The sequence below is a fragment of the Geotrypetes seraphini genome, chromosome 1, assembly GCF_902459505.1.
Source record: "Geotrypetes seraphini chromosome 1, aGeoSer1.1, whole genome shotgun sequence".
Lineage (NCBI taxonomy): Eukaryota > Metazoa > Chordata > Amphibia > Gymnophiona > Dermophiidae > Geotrypetes > Geotrypetes seraphini.
This window is the reverse complement of record NC_047084.1, coordinates 322,131,062-322,146,981: the sequence shown is the minus strand read 5'-3', so window position 1 is coordinate 322,146,981 and position 15,920 is coordinate 322,131,062. Positions and strand designations below refer to the sequence as shown.

Here is a 15,920-nt window from a genome sequence, read left to right as displayed (position 1 = left end):
GCATGCTCAAGGCCTTCTAATTCTCCCTCTCGCATGCTCAAGGCCGGCAGAGGTAGGAAGATCTTCTAGCGGCACCGGCACGTCCTGTGGGCTGCGTGTCAGTGCCAGACGGGGGGGGGGGGGGAAGGGTTAAGTTCAAGTTGTTCGAGCGGGGGGTGCCGGTTTGCGCGGTGGGGGGAGCAGCGCCGCTGGCCTCGGGGGTGGGTGGGAACATATCAAAGCGAGTTTCCATTATTTCCTATGGGGAAACTCGTTTGATATACGAGTATTTTGGTTTACGAGCATGCTTCTGGAACGAATTATGCTCGTAAACCAAGGTACCACTGTATTTTGAATAAGGCTCTACATTTGGCAGAATCTTTATAACATACTGGGGGAATTATACATCCCAATCTGGACATCTTTATTTCCCATTTCCATATAATTCCTAAAATTGGGTACTATACCTGCCATTTTTGCAGAGTCTAGTACAATGATGCATTTTGCCAAACATATTAGTATAGGAAACTTATCAGATAAACACAATTTTACTATAAAACCTGGATTATATCTAAAATTGAAGACTTATTGGCAGTGTTCTTTTTGTTTTCTTAATCAGAACTTAAAACAAATTTCTACTCTTAATGATTTCTGTTCTAAATCCCTGTTTTATTATTTACTAACCACATTTGCTGAGGCTTTTTTGTTCAAGTTGATGCTTTACCACAAAAAAATAATATCCCGTTACATGCAATTAAGTAACAGGACAAATTGAGTTACAGATTCCATTCTCTATTAAAAGTATATTAACCTGATTATACCGCTTTCTTGGATACACCTTTTAGATCAGAGTTTTACTTGGTTCCAGAGCTAAATCCCATGGAGTTTCTAAGATGGATTATTTGACTGAGGATGGAGAGGGAGATGGATTTTCTGACTGTGCAGGCTATGTGTGTGTGGTGGTAGGGGGTTTGTGGTCTCCACTTAAGTGCACAAAGTGCGTGATTAAAGTTCAAGGAGACATTTTAGGCACAATAATGGTGTTCCAGTAAATATTTCTTCAAAGCACACAGTATGTCTTTAACAGTATAAATGGAAGCTTCGCACCCCATGAAATTGCCTACTTCAATTCTTTTGGACTTTTAGAGTTCCATCTGAACCTTTACGTGGCTTTCTGACTCCAAGGACCTGTTTTGGTACCTATTACTACAAATGTTTGAATCTCCCTTTTTTACTCTTTTCTCTTTCTCTTCATTTGGACTCAAATTAAGCACCATTTGGGCAGCTCTCTGTTTTTCCTTTGCTCATGGCTGAGCACTTCTGGATAGTCAACTAACACACTCATCTCATTGTTCTTGTGTAGCTCTTCATTCTATCCTAGAGCTCTGATAAGCATCTTTTTTTTTCTCCATAAGCCTAAGCTCCAGAGTATTTACACTCTTGCATGGGAATACCATACCATATAGTTTCTTATACCCTGCAAAATTTCAACAAGGAGTCAATGCAGTTTACAATAAGATTACTAAACAATAAATATGAACAGTGATTTGCAGACTTAATAAGAGAAGAGATATGTCTTCCTGAAATGGTAATTTGAGCTTGATTGACACAGGTACTGTGGAAGACTATTCCAAACTTTGGGGCCGTGGAATTCAAAGGTAGATCCATACAACTTTTTCCAGAGAACATGTGAAGGGGGAGGGTTGGTAAGCTTAAAATGTTGTGTTGATCTGGAGCTGTGGAAGGAATTTGCAACTTTTCATTCAATAGCTGGGTCCCTTACGAACCACCACAGAAATCTTACTGCATGGTCCACCACCTCCTCTACTGGAAACTATACCTAAGAGGCAGTCTCCTGCTCTTTCTAGCTCCTTCAGAGAAAAAGGAAACTGACCTTCTCTAACATTTCTAATGGTATATTGGAAGTAGGATAATAGGTTGCTGCCTCTCTCTTCTACCAGCTTCGACCCTTTCAGACTAGAATCTCCTTGTGAATCCATGACCAAAGCCTGGATTGTACCACTGTGGCCACTCCTGGAGGGCAGTGCTTTAGGATAATGGTTCAGTCCACTTTACTCTCAAATCTCAATATGCCTTCTGATGTAAGGAACTTAGACCTTATATGATACACCTCAGTTTGAAAAAACTTTCCAAGTGAAAACAATTTCCATTTCAAATCACTATAGAAGTGGCTGAAACAGTAGTTGCTGAAACCCCTCCTCTCTTGGAGCTCTGACCTTGGCAAACCTGTTCCAGATTTTTCACTTTTCTGTGTACAAATCATTGTTTTCATTAATTCCAGTCTCTTCAGACAGTCTCCTTTAGCTAGATGCAAAAGAGGAAACAAAAGCCTCACTCATTCATGACAATAGCCACAATTTCTGGTCATTTTTTGCCCTGTGCAGTGTTTGCCCGCGCAGGCCAGAAGTCTCTTCTATGGTTTTCAATTCCTCAGTGTCTCAAATGCAATGCCATTCCTGAACTTAAATTGAAATATAAGAATCTTCAAGATGTAAAAAAAGGCTACTATGTAACATGAATGTTCATCTTGGAATCATGTCCTTATATATACAGGCAGTCCCCGAGTTACGTTTTTAAAGCTGTTCTTAAGTCGGATTTGTATGTATCTCAAAGCATGTAGGTTTTAAGATTCTTGCTGCTTACTTCTGCTCCCAGCTGTCCCTACCAATGTTCCCTCTAAGGTACAGCTTGCACAACCACACACTGTTCTTAATGTGGCCAGGCATCATTCCTGAATTTGGTACAGGAGAAGTGCAGGAGTCTAAGCCACTGGAAATACTGTTCAGTGAAATCAAATGAAGCCGCAACCGTATTCATAAGTACGAGTCATATTTAAGTCGGGCATCTGTAACTCAGGGACTGCCTGTAATATTAGAAATTGTCACTTCATTGAAGATACTTGGAGTACAATTTGATAATTACTTAAGCTTTCAATCTTATGTTTCACTTTTGGTTCAGAAATGCTTCTTTCGATTAAAACAATTGTGTTCTGTTCAAACCCTTTTGATCCAGGATGCTGTTCATAAGCTTTTGCATTCCTTTGTAATGAGTAATTTGGATTACTGTAATTCACTTTAAATTGGTATTCGACAGAGAGATCTTAAATGGTTACAGCTGATTCAAAATACAGCAGTGAAATTACTGCTAGGAGCTACTCACCAGAATCATGTTACTCTTTTAAAACAAGAACATTGGCTACCGGTATCAACAATAAGTCTTATAAGATACTACTGCTAGTTTTTAAGATCTGTTTTACTAAACACCATCATTTTTATATTAGTATTTAGTGCCTTACACTCCAACTGAGAGGCAGTGGCGAGAGGTAGCTCCACCTACCCCTCTGACATCATTGACAGCTGATCCGGAGCTCCCCCTTAAAAGGGGAGGGGCCAACAGCACTCAGCCGTTTGGCACGCGTTAAAGGCGCTCGCCTTAGCAAGGGACAAGTCACTGAACTGAGGAAACACCAGGAAGGACACCTACACAGGCAAGTACCACAAGGGCAACAGGACAGACACAAAAAAGGAGATAAATAAATAAACACAGCAGTCACGGAGGACAAACACAGCAGATGCAGAGGACATACACAAAAGAAGCAGGGGTAGCAAGTATATAATTAGGAGAGGGACTGCACAGTAACAGCACCAAGGACGCTACACGCAGCGGGAGAAGGCATATAGGGAAGAACAAGAAGCATAGAAGACCCGGGAAACAAGGAGAAGCCACTTCAGACAACAGACCGGCAAGCAGACAGCAATGGAAACAGCAGATAGAAGCAGGATGATGAGCTACCCAGTTTTCTGCACCGTTTGCCATATGTATGACTACCTCCTCTTTGGGAGGCAGTCTTATATATGCACTCGATGTGAGGAACTAGAGGGCCTTAAGAAGCAAGTCAGACTACTGAAGGGCAGAGTACTAGAACTAGAAGCACTTAGAGCAGTTGAGGAGATCAGAGAGGCTGATATCTTCATGAAAGAGAGGAACATTGAAGAAGTCAGGAAAGAAGTTAGAGAAGTTCATCGATGAGGCATACAGAGAGGCCATGGAACATCACCAACCAAAGAGGAACTGCCAAGATACACCCACAGAGACCAACTGGAGGACAATCACAAGAAAGGACTAGATGACACAGCAGCAGGACCTGGAAATAGTGGTGATGGTTCTGCTGTGCAATATAAAAACTTCAAGAATTTCATTAACCTCTGCAGCCATGATACTGACTTTCATATTACTGCTGAGTGGAACTTCTTTGGCACCAGCCATGACAACTCTCCATGTGATGGGGAGAACAGCCAAGCATTTAGCTTGCCATGCCAGCTTACAACGTGTTCTCAATAACCAAATTTTGACACCAAGGGATCTACCGTATTTTCGCGGATATAACGCGCGCGTTATACGTGATTTTACGTACCGCGCATACCCCTCGCGCGTTATATGCCTGAGCGCGGTATACAAAAGTTTTTAAACATAGTTCCCACCCCGCCCGACGCCCGATTCACCCCCCCAGCAGGACCGCTCGCACCCCCACCCCGAACGACCGCTCGCACGCGCTCCCACCCGCACCCGCATCCACGATCGGAGCAAGAGGGAGCCCAAGCCCTCTTGCCCGGCCGACTCCCCGACGTCCGATACATCCCCCCCCCGGCAGGACCACTCGCACCCTCACCCCGAAGGACCGCCGACTCCCCAACAATATCGGGCCAGGAGGGAGCCCAAACCCTCCTGGCCACGGCGACCCCCTAACCCCACCCCGCACTACATTACGGGCAGGAGGGATCCCAGGCCCTCCTGCCCTCGACGCAAACCCCCCTCCCTCCAACGACCGCCCCCCCCCCAAGAACCTCCGCCCGTCCCCCAGCCGACCCGCGACCCCCCTGGCCGACCCCCACGACACCCCCACCCGCCTTCCCCGTACCTTTGTGTAGTTGGGCCAGAAGGGAGCCCAAACCCTCCTGGCCACGGCGACCCCCTAACCCCACCCCGCACTACATTACGGGCAGGAGGGATCCCAGGCCCTCCTGCCCTCGACACAAACCCCCCTCCCCCCCAGCTGACCCGCGACCCCCCTGGCCGACCCCCACGACCCCCCCACCCCCCTTCCCCGTACCTTTGGAAGTTGGCCGGACAGACGGGAGCCAAACCCGCCTGTCCGGCAGGCAGCCAACGAAGGAATGAGGCCGGATTGGCCCATCCGTCCTAAAGCTCCGCCTACTGGTGGGGCCTAAGGCGCGTGGGCCAATCAGAATAGGCCCTGGAGCCTTAGGTCCCACCTGGGGGCGCGGCCTGAGGCACATGGGCCAAACCCGACCATGTGTCTCAGGCCGCGCCCCCAGGTGGGACCTAAGGCTCCAGGGCCTATTCTGATTGGCCCACGCACCTTAGGCCCCACCAGTAGGCGGAGCTTTAGGACGGATGGGCCAATCCGGCCTCATTCCTTTGTTGGCTGCCTGCCGGACAGGCGGGTTTGGCTCCCGTCTGTCCGGCCAACTTCCAAAGGTACGGGGAAGGGGGGTGGGGGGGTCGTGGGGGTCGGCCAGGGGGGTCGCGGGTCGGCTGGGGGGGAGGGGGGTTTGCGTCGAGGGCAGGAGGGCCTGGGATCCCTCCTGCCCGTAATGTAGTGCGGGGTGGGGTTAGGGGGTCGCCGTGGCCAGGAGGGTTTGGGCTCCCTTCTGGCCCAACTACACAAAGGTACGGGGAAGGCGGGTGGGGGTGTCGTGGGGGTCGGCCAGGGGGGTCGCGGGTCGGCTGGGGGACGGGCGGAGGTTCTTGGGGGGGGGCGGTCGTTGGGGGGAGGGGGTTTGCGTCAAGGGCAGGAGGGCCTGGGATCCCTCCTGCCCGTAATGTAGTGCGGGGTGGGGTTAGGGGGTCGCCGTGGCCAGGAGGGTTTGGGCTCCCTCCTGGCCCGATATTGTTGGGGAGTCGGCGGTCCTTCGGGGTGAGGGTGCGAGTGGTCCTGCCGGGGGGGGGGGGGTGTATCGGACGTCGGGGGGGGGCATCAGGCTTTCAGGATGGGGACAGACCTTCAAGGGGGGACAGGACTTCAAGGGAGGACAGTGCACGGAAGTCAGGGGGGGTGAACGGAGAGTCGGGACAGCGCACGGAAAGTCAGGGCGGGCGAAAGGAGAGTCGGGCAGCATGCGCGTTATATGCCTGAGCGCGGTATAGAAAAGTTTTTGTACATATCATCGTGATTTCTGCGCGCTATACCCCTGTGCGCGTTTTACAATGGTGCGCGTTATATCCGCGAAAATACGGTATTTGAATTGTGCGATAAATCTGTCTCGGGAATCAAATTTTTCTTCATTGCTAAGGAAGATATTGAAGCAATAAGACTTGCTCAGGAGCAAAGGTTCAGTATGGGCCAAACAATGGCTGGAACAAGAGAAAATCACAAATTTAAGCCCATAGATACTGCTAGACTCTGAATTAGCAAAATTTCAAGTGACACCAGCTCATTCATTGCCAATGTCTTAGAGTCTGATACTGATCCTGAACATGTCCCTACCTTTCAAGTATCCAGCTTTCAACCTGAACAGTACTTCTCTTGCATATATGACAATTCTTGGTGGATTGGTCATGTATGTGAAATTTCAATGGAAGAATGCGACATCCTGGTTAATTTTTTGCATCCACAAGGTCCTGCACGGTCATTTCACTGGCTTCCCTGCAGAGACATATGCAGGATCCCTGACCAGCATATTATTGCAGGCCTTAATGCACCTATGACCACTTCATCAGGCAGACAGTACACTTATCCACAAGCTATTTTGGAAAACATTGACCAGACTTTCAAAACCATGTGTGAGAAACTGAATTAAAAAAACCATGTGCGAGAAATTGAGTTAAAAGTTGAATTTATGCGATTTCTTGATCTTTGTCAGTATATATGCGCACTTTAAATAAGTGAATTTTTCTTTTTTGTCTCTAATAAAGCTTAGAAATTTATATGGTATTATCTGACTATTGGGAATGTCTTTCAGACAATGGTTCAATAACTGATAAATATGTGGTCTCAGTGTATAATACACTTGTCATGATCTTCACGACCAGTGGCAGTAGGTATATGAAAATGCATGGATACAGGGAAGGGAAGGGGATCATAAAACAGTAACAATCTGAACTTAACTGTGAAACTTCATGTACCTTGTTCATTTGCATACAACATGGTTTGTGTTAAACATGCCTCTTTTCAATATTAAACATTCGTGCGCATATACAACTAATGCTTATCTTTGAAGCTTTAATTCTCACCAAAGAAAGGTCGGGTCCAAGATGAAACAGGATAGCTTCTGTAGCAAAATAAATGCTCTTTCAAATAATATTAAAAAACAAAACAAAACTACACATTAGAGATATTTTAATTTGAAACAGTGAAAATTTGCATAAAAGCTTCACTTCACTGTAAAGGCTTGTATTGCAAATCTTGGAAGTACCTCATGGTACATGTTTGCTGGTAAAGTTGTATCCTCAGCTGACCTACCAGTAGCAGTATGGAGCCAAACTTTGCCAAAAATTTTTGTTCGTAAATTTTTTTGTCTACTTTGCTGAACTGTAGAAATGGAAGCACGTTCGCAAAAAATTTCAAACTTGGTACAGAAACTTGCCCCAAGGTGTTGTACCAAACTGCAAAATTTCAAACTCCTAGGTAGTTTCCTTCTGCCACAGTGCTTAAGCAAAGTTGGCGTTTTAGGTCACACGAGGCACGGGAGTGGATCGATTGCTTATGTTCAACCACCCCTAGCTCCTGACCAAATTGAGATAGATCTAAAATTTTTTTTGCAGAGTTTCATTTGAGACCGTAGACAACACCCCTTTAAAATTTGGTTGGATTTCAAGGGGTCGAGCGTAGGTTCCTGGTCCACTTGACATGGAATGACCCAACTCTTTCTTTCTTTCCTTTTGTTAATGTTTTAAAATTGATTGTAAATTGCTCAAATGGCCATGTCGATGGGTATCAAGTAAGAAATAAACTTGAAATTTGATACCCAGTACTAGAGTCACCAGCACCAGTATATGCTGATTCTAAAGAAACAGCTTTTACGGAAGAAATACCAACTATTTCTACCTGCTGTATGGTAGAAGCAATTTTTTCTCAAGGAAAAATTTACTGCTTAGAAAACGGATACTGCTTTGCCAGTTTTGTGGATTTAGCAAATACTGAAGTGGTGTTGAAGTGAAGCCATGTTATGGCAGCTGGCGCTAACATGCTGAGTCAGAGGAGTGGGGGCTCAGGCAAAGAGATGGTTAAATGCCCTGGGGCAGAATAGTTTAGGGAGACCTCGAGGGACGAGGTCTCCAGGAGAGAGGCTCTTAGTTAACAGGTCTCCTGGAGGGAGGTCCCAAGCGAAAAAAATCCTCCCAGTGTGTTTGCTGGGCTATAGCACCTGTGGGGAGTTGCAGGGACATGAGGAATGGCTCTAGCTCAGAGGTTTGCACCCTGTGTTAAGAAATAGATGTTCAGGGATTACCTGAGAAGAAATTAAAGACTTCCAAGGTTAAACAAAAATTGCCTTTATTTGTGAAGACTCTGGTCCTGGGTGTCCCAGCTCAAACCAAGCTTGGATTTACGTGTAATTTGAATTGTGCTGAAAAAGCCTGGCAAAAAAGAACTGTTTAGTGATGTGGAAATAGTTGTCAATGTAGTTGCTGTCCATGTTTGAGCCTGAGTCTGTGTCAGGATTTTGGAACAGACTGTGTTACTTTGATTGCTTGTTAAATTATAAAGCTTTTATTTTGACTTACACTATACCTTGCCTATGTCTGTGAGAACTCCATGTCTGTCTATTAGCTACACTGCCACACAAAGGCTTGCATTAGGTCCCATGTCAATAGAGTTACTGCAGTTCACCAGCTTCTGCCTGGGCCTTTTTGCTGCCTATTTAAGATTGTCAAACATGTTCTAAAAACCAAGAGAAATGTTGCAAAACTAAGCAACTGTGGTAAGAGAGCAGACGAGCAATGTAAATTTTTCTATAGTTTTGACAGTAAAATTAACAGTTTAGCTTTTTATAAAAGGGGGAGAGTGTTCAGATCACTATTCATTTAAGAATTAATTTTAGAAAATAAATGAAAACTTACCCAGCATCCTGGGCTTCGTGGGCTCGGAGTATAGATAGCAAGTTATTGTGTTGTAAGAAATCACAAACAGCAGGGTAACTGTCAAAGAAAATAAACCAAATTTGTCAATTAAGTTACTGTAATATATCTATAAGAATGAAAAGTGTGTGAATTGGTGGTTATTTTCCAAAGGAAAGCAATCCTTGGTTATAGAATGGTAGTTTCCATATCATGCAGTGGTATTTCTTTCTAGTCCTCAAAGGCCAAAATCAGATCAGGTTTTCAAGTTATTCCTAATGAATATGCATACTAATTAAGGATCTAGCCCTACAACCTGATCTGTTTGTGGCCTTCTTGGATTGTTGGTAAATACCTGTAGTGAGAAGAAATACAGAAAAACTGCAGTGATTGTAGCCAGAATACCACCACTGCCATTATCTTTAAAAGTTAAAACTGAACACTCAGATTATATCACCAAACAATAATCAAAAGTGAGATACCAATAAAAATACAGTAAAACCTTGGATTGCAAGTAACTTGGTTTGCAAGTGTTTTGCAAGACAAGCAAAACATTTTATTAAATTTTAACTTGATATACAAGCAATGTCTTGCAATACAAGTACATACAGTATACACACATCACAACTGAGTTGATGGTTCTTCTCTCTCTGATGCTGCAGAAGTGTAGTGACTGTTCTAAATGAGTGAGGTCTTGCAATACAAGTACGTATAGTAAAAAAAAACAAGTACGTATAGTATTTTGTATTAATGTTTTGGGGTTGTAGAACAAATCGTGAGTTTCCATTATTTCCTATGGGGAAATTTGCTTTGATATAAAAGTGCTTTGGATTACAAGCATGCTTCTGGAACGAATTATGCTCGCAAACCAAGGTTTGACTGTACATGTTAGCGGAAGGAAAATGCTCAGAGAACTTATGAAAAGCACAGTTACTTACCGTAACAGGTGTTATCCAGGGACAGCAGGCATATATTCTCACATATGGGTGACGTCATCTACGGAGCCCCAGCGCGGACAGCTTTTCAAGCAAACTTGCTAGAAGTTTCAAGTTTGCACACTGCACCACGCATGTGCTAGCCTTCTTGCCACTAGAGGGCGCATCCCCACCTCGTGGTCCTCAGTTCCATAACATAGCAAAGAAAGCCATCCCCGGGGAGGTGGGCGGGATGTGAGAATATATGCCTGCTGTCCCTGGATAACACCTGTTACGGTAAGTAACTGTGCTTTATCCCAGGACAAGCAGGCATGATATTCTCACATATGGGTGACCTCCAAGCCAACCAAAAAAGGGCAGGTGGGAGGATGGCAAATTATGAAAACAGGTTACGTAACACCGACTGGCCAAACCGGCCGTCGCTTCTGGACAAAGTATCCAGACAGTAGTGGGAGGTGAACGTATGAACCGAAGACCAAGTGGCAGCTTTACAAATGTCCTCCATAGGTGTAGATCGGAGGAAAGCCACAGAAGCTGCCATCGCCCGGACTTTATGACCCGTAACGCGACCCGCAAGCGGGAGACCAGCCTGAGCGTAGCAAAAAGAAATGCAAGCAGCTAACCAGTTGGACAAGGTGCGCTTTGAAACCGGGTGTCCCAAACGATTAGGATCAAAGGACAAAAATAATTGAGGAACCTTCCGATAAGACTTGGAGCGTTGGAGATAAAAGGCCAACGCCCTCTTACAATCAAGGGTATGAAGCGCCGCCTCACCAGGATGAGAATGGGGCTTCGGAAAAAACACCGGAAGGACAATAGACTGATTGAGGTGGAAATCAGACACAACTTTAGGTAAAAATTTGGGATGGGTGCGGAGAACCACCTTATCATGATGAAAGACCGTGAAAGGAGGATCCGCAACCAAGGATTGTAACTCACTGATTCGACGAGCAGATGTGAGTGCAATCAAAAAGACTACTTTCCAAGTAAGAAACTTAAGATGCGACTTGTCGATGGGTTCAAAGGGAGGCTTCATAAGCTGAGCCAAGACCACATTAAGATCCCACACCACCGGAGGAGGTTTCAGAGGAGGATGGATATTCACTAGCCCCTTCATGAAACGTGTCACCAGAGGATGAAGAGAGAGAGAACGACCCTCAAGATGCCGATGGAATGCTGCAATGGCACTGAGATGCACCCGAATGGAAGTCGTTTTCAGGCCAGACTCAGACAAATGCAAAAGATATTCCAGAAGCGAAGCCACAGGCACCGAATCTGGTTGCAGACTATTCAAAGAACACCAGGATGAAAACCTGGTCCATTTCTGAGTATAGCAAAGCCGAGTCGAGACCTTACGCGAGGCCTCCAAAACGTCCCTCACGGCCCGAGACACCGGAACCGAAGTCAGAGGGAGAGAAACCAAGCAGTCAGATGTAAAGACTGAAGATTGGGATGCAACAGCGAACCCCGACTCTGAGACAGCAGAGAGGGAAACACCGGTAGAAGCAGAGGTTCCCTGGTACTGAGTTGAAGAAGTAGGGAGAACCAGGGCTGCCTTGGCCACCGAGGTGCAATGAGGATCATGGAGGCTCCGGCCGATCTGAGATGAACCAGCGTTCTCAAAATCAGAGGGAACGGTGGAAACGCATAAAGGAACCTCCCCTCCCATTCGAGGAGGAAGGCATCCGCTTCGAGACGATCCGGAGAGTAGATCCGAGAGCAATAGAGGGGTAACTTGCGAGTCTCCGGAGAGGCAAACAGATCCACTTGAGGAGTTCCCCAGCGGTCGAAAACCTCGCGAAGTACTCGGGAGTTCAGAGACCATTCGTGCGGCTGGAGAAGACGACTGAGTTTGTCTGCCAGCTGGTTCTGCTCTCCCTGAATGTAGACCGCCCGCAGGAAGATATTCTGGGAAATTGCCCAGTCCCAAAGACGGAGAGCCTCCTGGCATAGAGGCCAAGAGCCCGTACCCCCCTGCTTGTTGACATAGTACATCGCTACCTGATTGTCCGTCCGCACGAGCACTACCTGGTCGTGCAGCAGGTGGACAAAAGCTCGCGCAGCCAGAAAAATGGCGCGAAGCTCCAGCACATTGATGTGGCACCGACGGTCCTCGGCCGACCACAGAGCCTGCGTCCTCAGACCGTCCAGGTGCGCTCCCCACGCGTACTCGGAAGAGTCCGTCGTCAAGACCTTGGTGTGAGGAGGAACGTGAAACAGCAAACCCCCTGACAAATTGGAAGAGTCGGTCCACCAACGGAGCGATCGACGTAAACAAGGAGTTACTGATATCCGGGAAGACACCGGATCGCGATCCTGGCGCCACTGCGACGCCAGAGTCCATTGCGCGATTCTCAGGTGCAAGCGAGCGAACGGCGTGACGTGAACCGTCGACGCCATGTGACCCAGCAAAACCATCATGTGCTGGGCCGACACCTGCGATTGCCCTCGACAATGACGACTCCACCGAAGCAGAGTCTCCCGCCGGGGCGGGGGGAGAAAAGCGCGAAGGCGAACCGTGTCCAGCACGGCTCCAATGAACTGGAGAGACTGCGCCGGACGCAATTGAGACTTGGGGAAGTTCACTTCGAACCCCAGGCCCTGTAAAAGACTGATAGTCTGTCGGGTCGCTAAGATAACCCCCTCCCTGGACGGGGCTTTGATCAGCCAATCGTCCAGATAGGGAAAGACCTGTATACCCCGCGAGCGCAGGGCCGCCGCCACCACCACCATACACTTGGTGAATACCCGAGGGGAAGATGCCAGCCCGAAGGGAAGAACCCGATACTGCAGGTGCAAATCCCCGACCTGAAACCGCAAGAACCTGCGGCAAGCGGGATGCACCGGAACATGGGTGTAAGCTTCCTTCAAGTCCAGGGAGCACATCCAATCCCCCTCCTCCAAAAGAGGATAGAGAACCGGGAGCGATAACATACGGAACTTCTCTCGGACCAGGAACTTGTTGAGCTTCCGGAGGTCCAAAATGGGGCGCAAGTCCCCGGTCTTTTTTGGGACCAAAAAGTAACGGGAGTAAACCCCCAGGCCCATCTGATCGCGAGGGACCACCTCGACCGCCCTGAGGCTCAACAAGGCCCTGGCTTCCTCCAGGAGAAGGGCCAGCTGGTTCCGATTGGGAGGGCAAGCCCCGGGGGGCAAGTCCGGAGGCGGACAGGAGAAGTTCAGCGAATAGCCGTCTGAGATTATCCCGAGCACCCAGGCGTCCGACGTGATCACCGACCAGGCCCCGGCAAAGGCCGTCAGCCGACCCCCGATGGGGAGGGGGTGGCTCGATATTGCGGTGGGGGCCCGCCCCCAACCGCCTATCCCGTCAAAAGGACGGCGCGGCCTTGGCGGCCCCCTGCGCGGCAGGTTTAGAGGTGCGGGGCCACCGGGGCCGAAGCCTCCGAGGCCGAAGCTGCCGAGGCCGAAGCCTGGTGCAGCTGGTCAATGGCCCCGGTGAGCTCCGAGGCGATTAACGCCCGGAGCAATTCCTGGAACACGGGGATTGACATCCCCTGCGGCAAGACCTGCCGCTGCTCCTCAGAGGGCGACCTCGGTCTCGAGTATTCCCTCGGGGCAGCGGACGATGGCAACTTGGGCTTCACTGAGGCGGGCCCACCCGCCGACGAGCCCGAGGATGGCTTCTTAGATGGAGCTGAGGAGGGAAGCGGAGACTTACCCGAGGCCTTGGAAGAGGGCAGCTGCTTCGAAGGCACCGAGGCCCGAGGCGAAGCCGACGGTCCCGAAGCTGAGGCCGAGGCCGATGTCGAGGCCGAGGTCAAGGCCGGGGCCGAAGCCGAGGCCGAACTCGAGGCCTTCCCCGGCGGGGACTCCACAGAGAAAAGTTCCGCCATGCGGGCCTTTCGGCGTTTAAGTGCCCGCTTCTGAAAGGTGGCACACTTATCGCAGGATGCCGTCGGGTGTTGGGGCCCCAAACACCGCAAACAGCACCTGTGCGGGTCAGTAATCGAAAGGAGTCTTTCACAGCGCCCGCACTTTTTAAAGCCCGTTACGGGCCGGGACATGGGCCCACAAGCGAGCCGGGAACAAGCGAGGTTCCTCGGCCACGGCTACCGGGAGCCCCCGGTAGAAACGAAAACGAAGATTTTTTTTTTTTTTTTTTTTTTTGAAAAAGAAGAAACAAAGCAAAAAGAGACGAAAAAAACGCAGCGACCGTGCGAAAAAAACCCCACACAGCCGCGGCGACAGAAGGCAAATTAGCACAATTTCTCCACAGGGCTTCTGGCTCCGCGGATGAAAAAGAACTGAGGACCACGAGGTGGGGATGCGCCCTCTAGTGGCAAGAAGGCTAGCACATGCGTGGTGCAGTGTGCAAACTTGAAACTTCTAGCAAGTTTGCTTGAAAAGCTGTCCGCGCTGGGGCTCCGTAGATGACGTCACCCACATGTGAGAATATCATGCCTGCTTGTCCTGGGATAAAGGGCATTTTTGGAAGAATGGATAGGGCGGAGGTGGGCAGGATGTGGGCTGACTTAGATTTAGTCGTCTGGCAGCCATAACCAAAAAACTTTGACAGGTTGCCAGAAGGAACTTATACGTTTTGATTTAGACGAAGTCAAAACAGGCACAAGATCCGGATCAGGCCACTGAGCTGATCACGGCAGTCACAATCAGCTCAGCGGCCCAGGCAACCCGTCCCCCTGCATCCATAATGATCGGGGCATGAGAAATGCCCAATCTCTCCTGCCGCCCTCCCTCCCCCAGAAGCGGCGCAATCTTTGCCAGCAGGAAGGATGCCTAATCTCTCCTGCCGGCACCTCTCCATCTTTGCCAGCAGTAGGGATTCCAATTTTCTCCTACTTACCCCTCTCCCAAAGTGGTGCAACTTCGCTGGAAGGAGGGATGCCCAGTCCCTCCTGCCGGAACCCCCCACCCACCCAAAGCGGTGTAATCTTTGCGAACCCCCCCCCTTGCCAGACTGCCCAGCCCACCTTGCGGATCCCTCTCCACCCCCACCCGGACCCTCCTAGCCTCACCCTAAACCCCCCGGCCCCCCTCTAACCTTCTTTTGATGGCTGGCTGGCTGGGTCCTCCCTCCGTCCGTCCCTTCTTCTGAATGGCTGGCCTGCCCCTTCCCAGTACTTTGTGGGATGCATCGGGGAGGGGCCCAGTTGCCTAAAGCCCCGCCAATGGGAGGGGCTTTAGGCACCTGGGCTAACCTAAGATTCTGGTTGGCCATTGTGTCTAAGGCCCCTCCTATGGGTGGGGCCTTAGGCGCCTGGGCCAATCAGGCCCTAGGCCCCTCTCCAGTGCATCCCACAATGCGCTGGGAAGGGGCAGGCCCGCCATTCAGGTAGGCTGGGTGTTCCGGCAAGGGGATGGGGGGTGTCGCAAAGATCGCGCTGCTTTGGGGGGGGGTGTCCAGCAAGAAGGACTGGGCATCCCTCCTGCCGGCGAAGATGCACTGCTTCGGGAGAGGTGCCAGCAGGAGGGACTGGGCATCCCTTCTGCCGGTGAAGAGCACACCACTTCGGGGGGTGGCGGCAGGAGATCGAGCATCTCTCCTGCCATGATCGTTGCTTCCACGATTCTCTAACCGGCATTGTTTATGACAGACACCGGTTAGAGAATCATGCTTTTAAGCGAAGGACTGGCTCCTCCTTTGCCTAAAAGGTCTTGTTTGGGGAGTTTGGGACTTAGGCGATTTTATGGTCGGGAATGTGTTCTATACATACACGTAGTGGTGGTCTGGGCGATTAAACTGCTGAAGATCATTCTCGAAAAAACCCATTAAACTGCTGTAGGCCATTCTAAAAAACAAACACATTTTGGCGTTTTTTTTCGAGAATGAACATTTCCCTGCTGCCTACTTTGTGCGCCTAGGGCCTTAGACATTGGTTTTGATTATGCCCCTACATGTAGTTTAAATTCAGGTACTCAAACATT

At 49.0% G+C, this 15,920-nt stretch overlaps 1 protein-coding gene across 4 annotated transcripts in view; it reads right to left on the bottom strand.

Annotated features, from left to right (window-relative positions):
• PPP3CA (protein phosphatase 3 catalytic subunit alpha) overlaps nucleotides 1-15,920 on the bottom strand; it is a 654,035-nt gene that overhangs the window by 104,196 nt on the left and 533,919 nt on the right. For all 4 annotated transcript variants that reach the window (XM_033956955.1, XM_033956965.1, XM_033956983.1 and 1 more), the window contains exon 7: nucleotides 9,082-9,159. In XM_033956955.1, coding sequence (XP_033812846.1) covers nucleotides 9,082-9,159 — 78 coding nt within the window. The remainder of the gene's footprint in view (nucleotides 1-9,081; nucleotides 9,160-15,920) is intronic.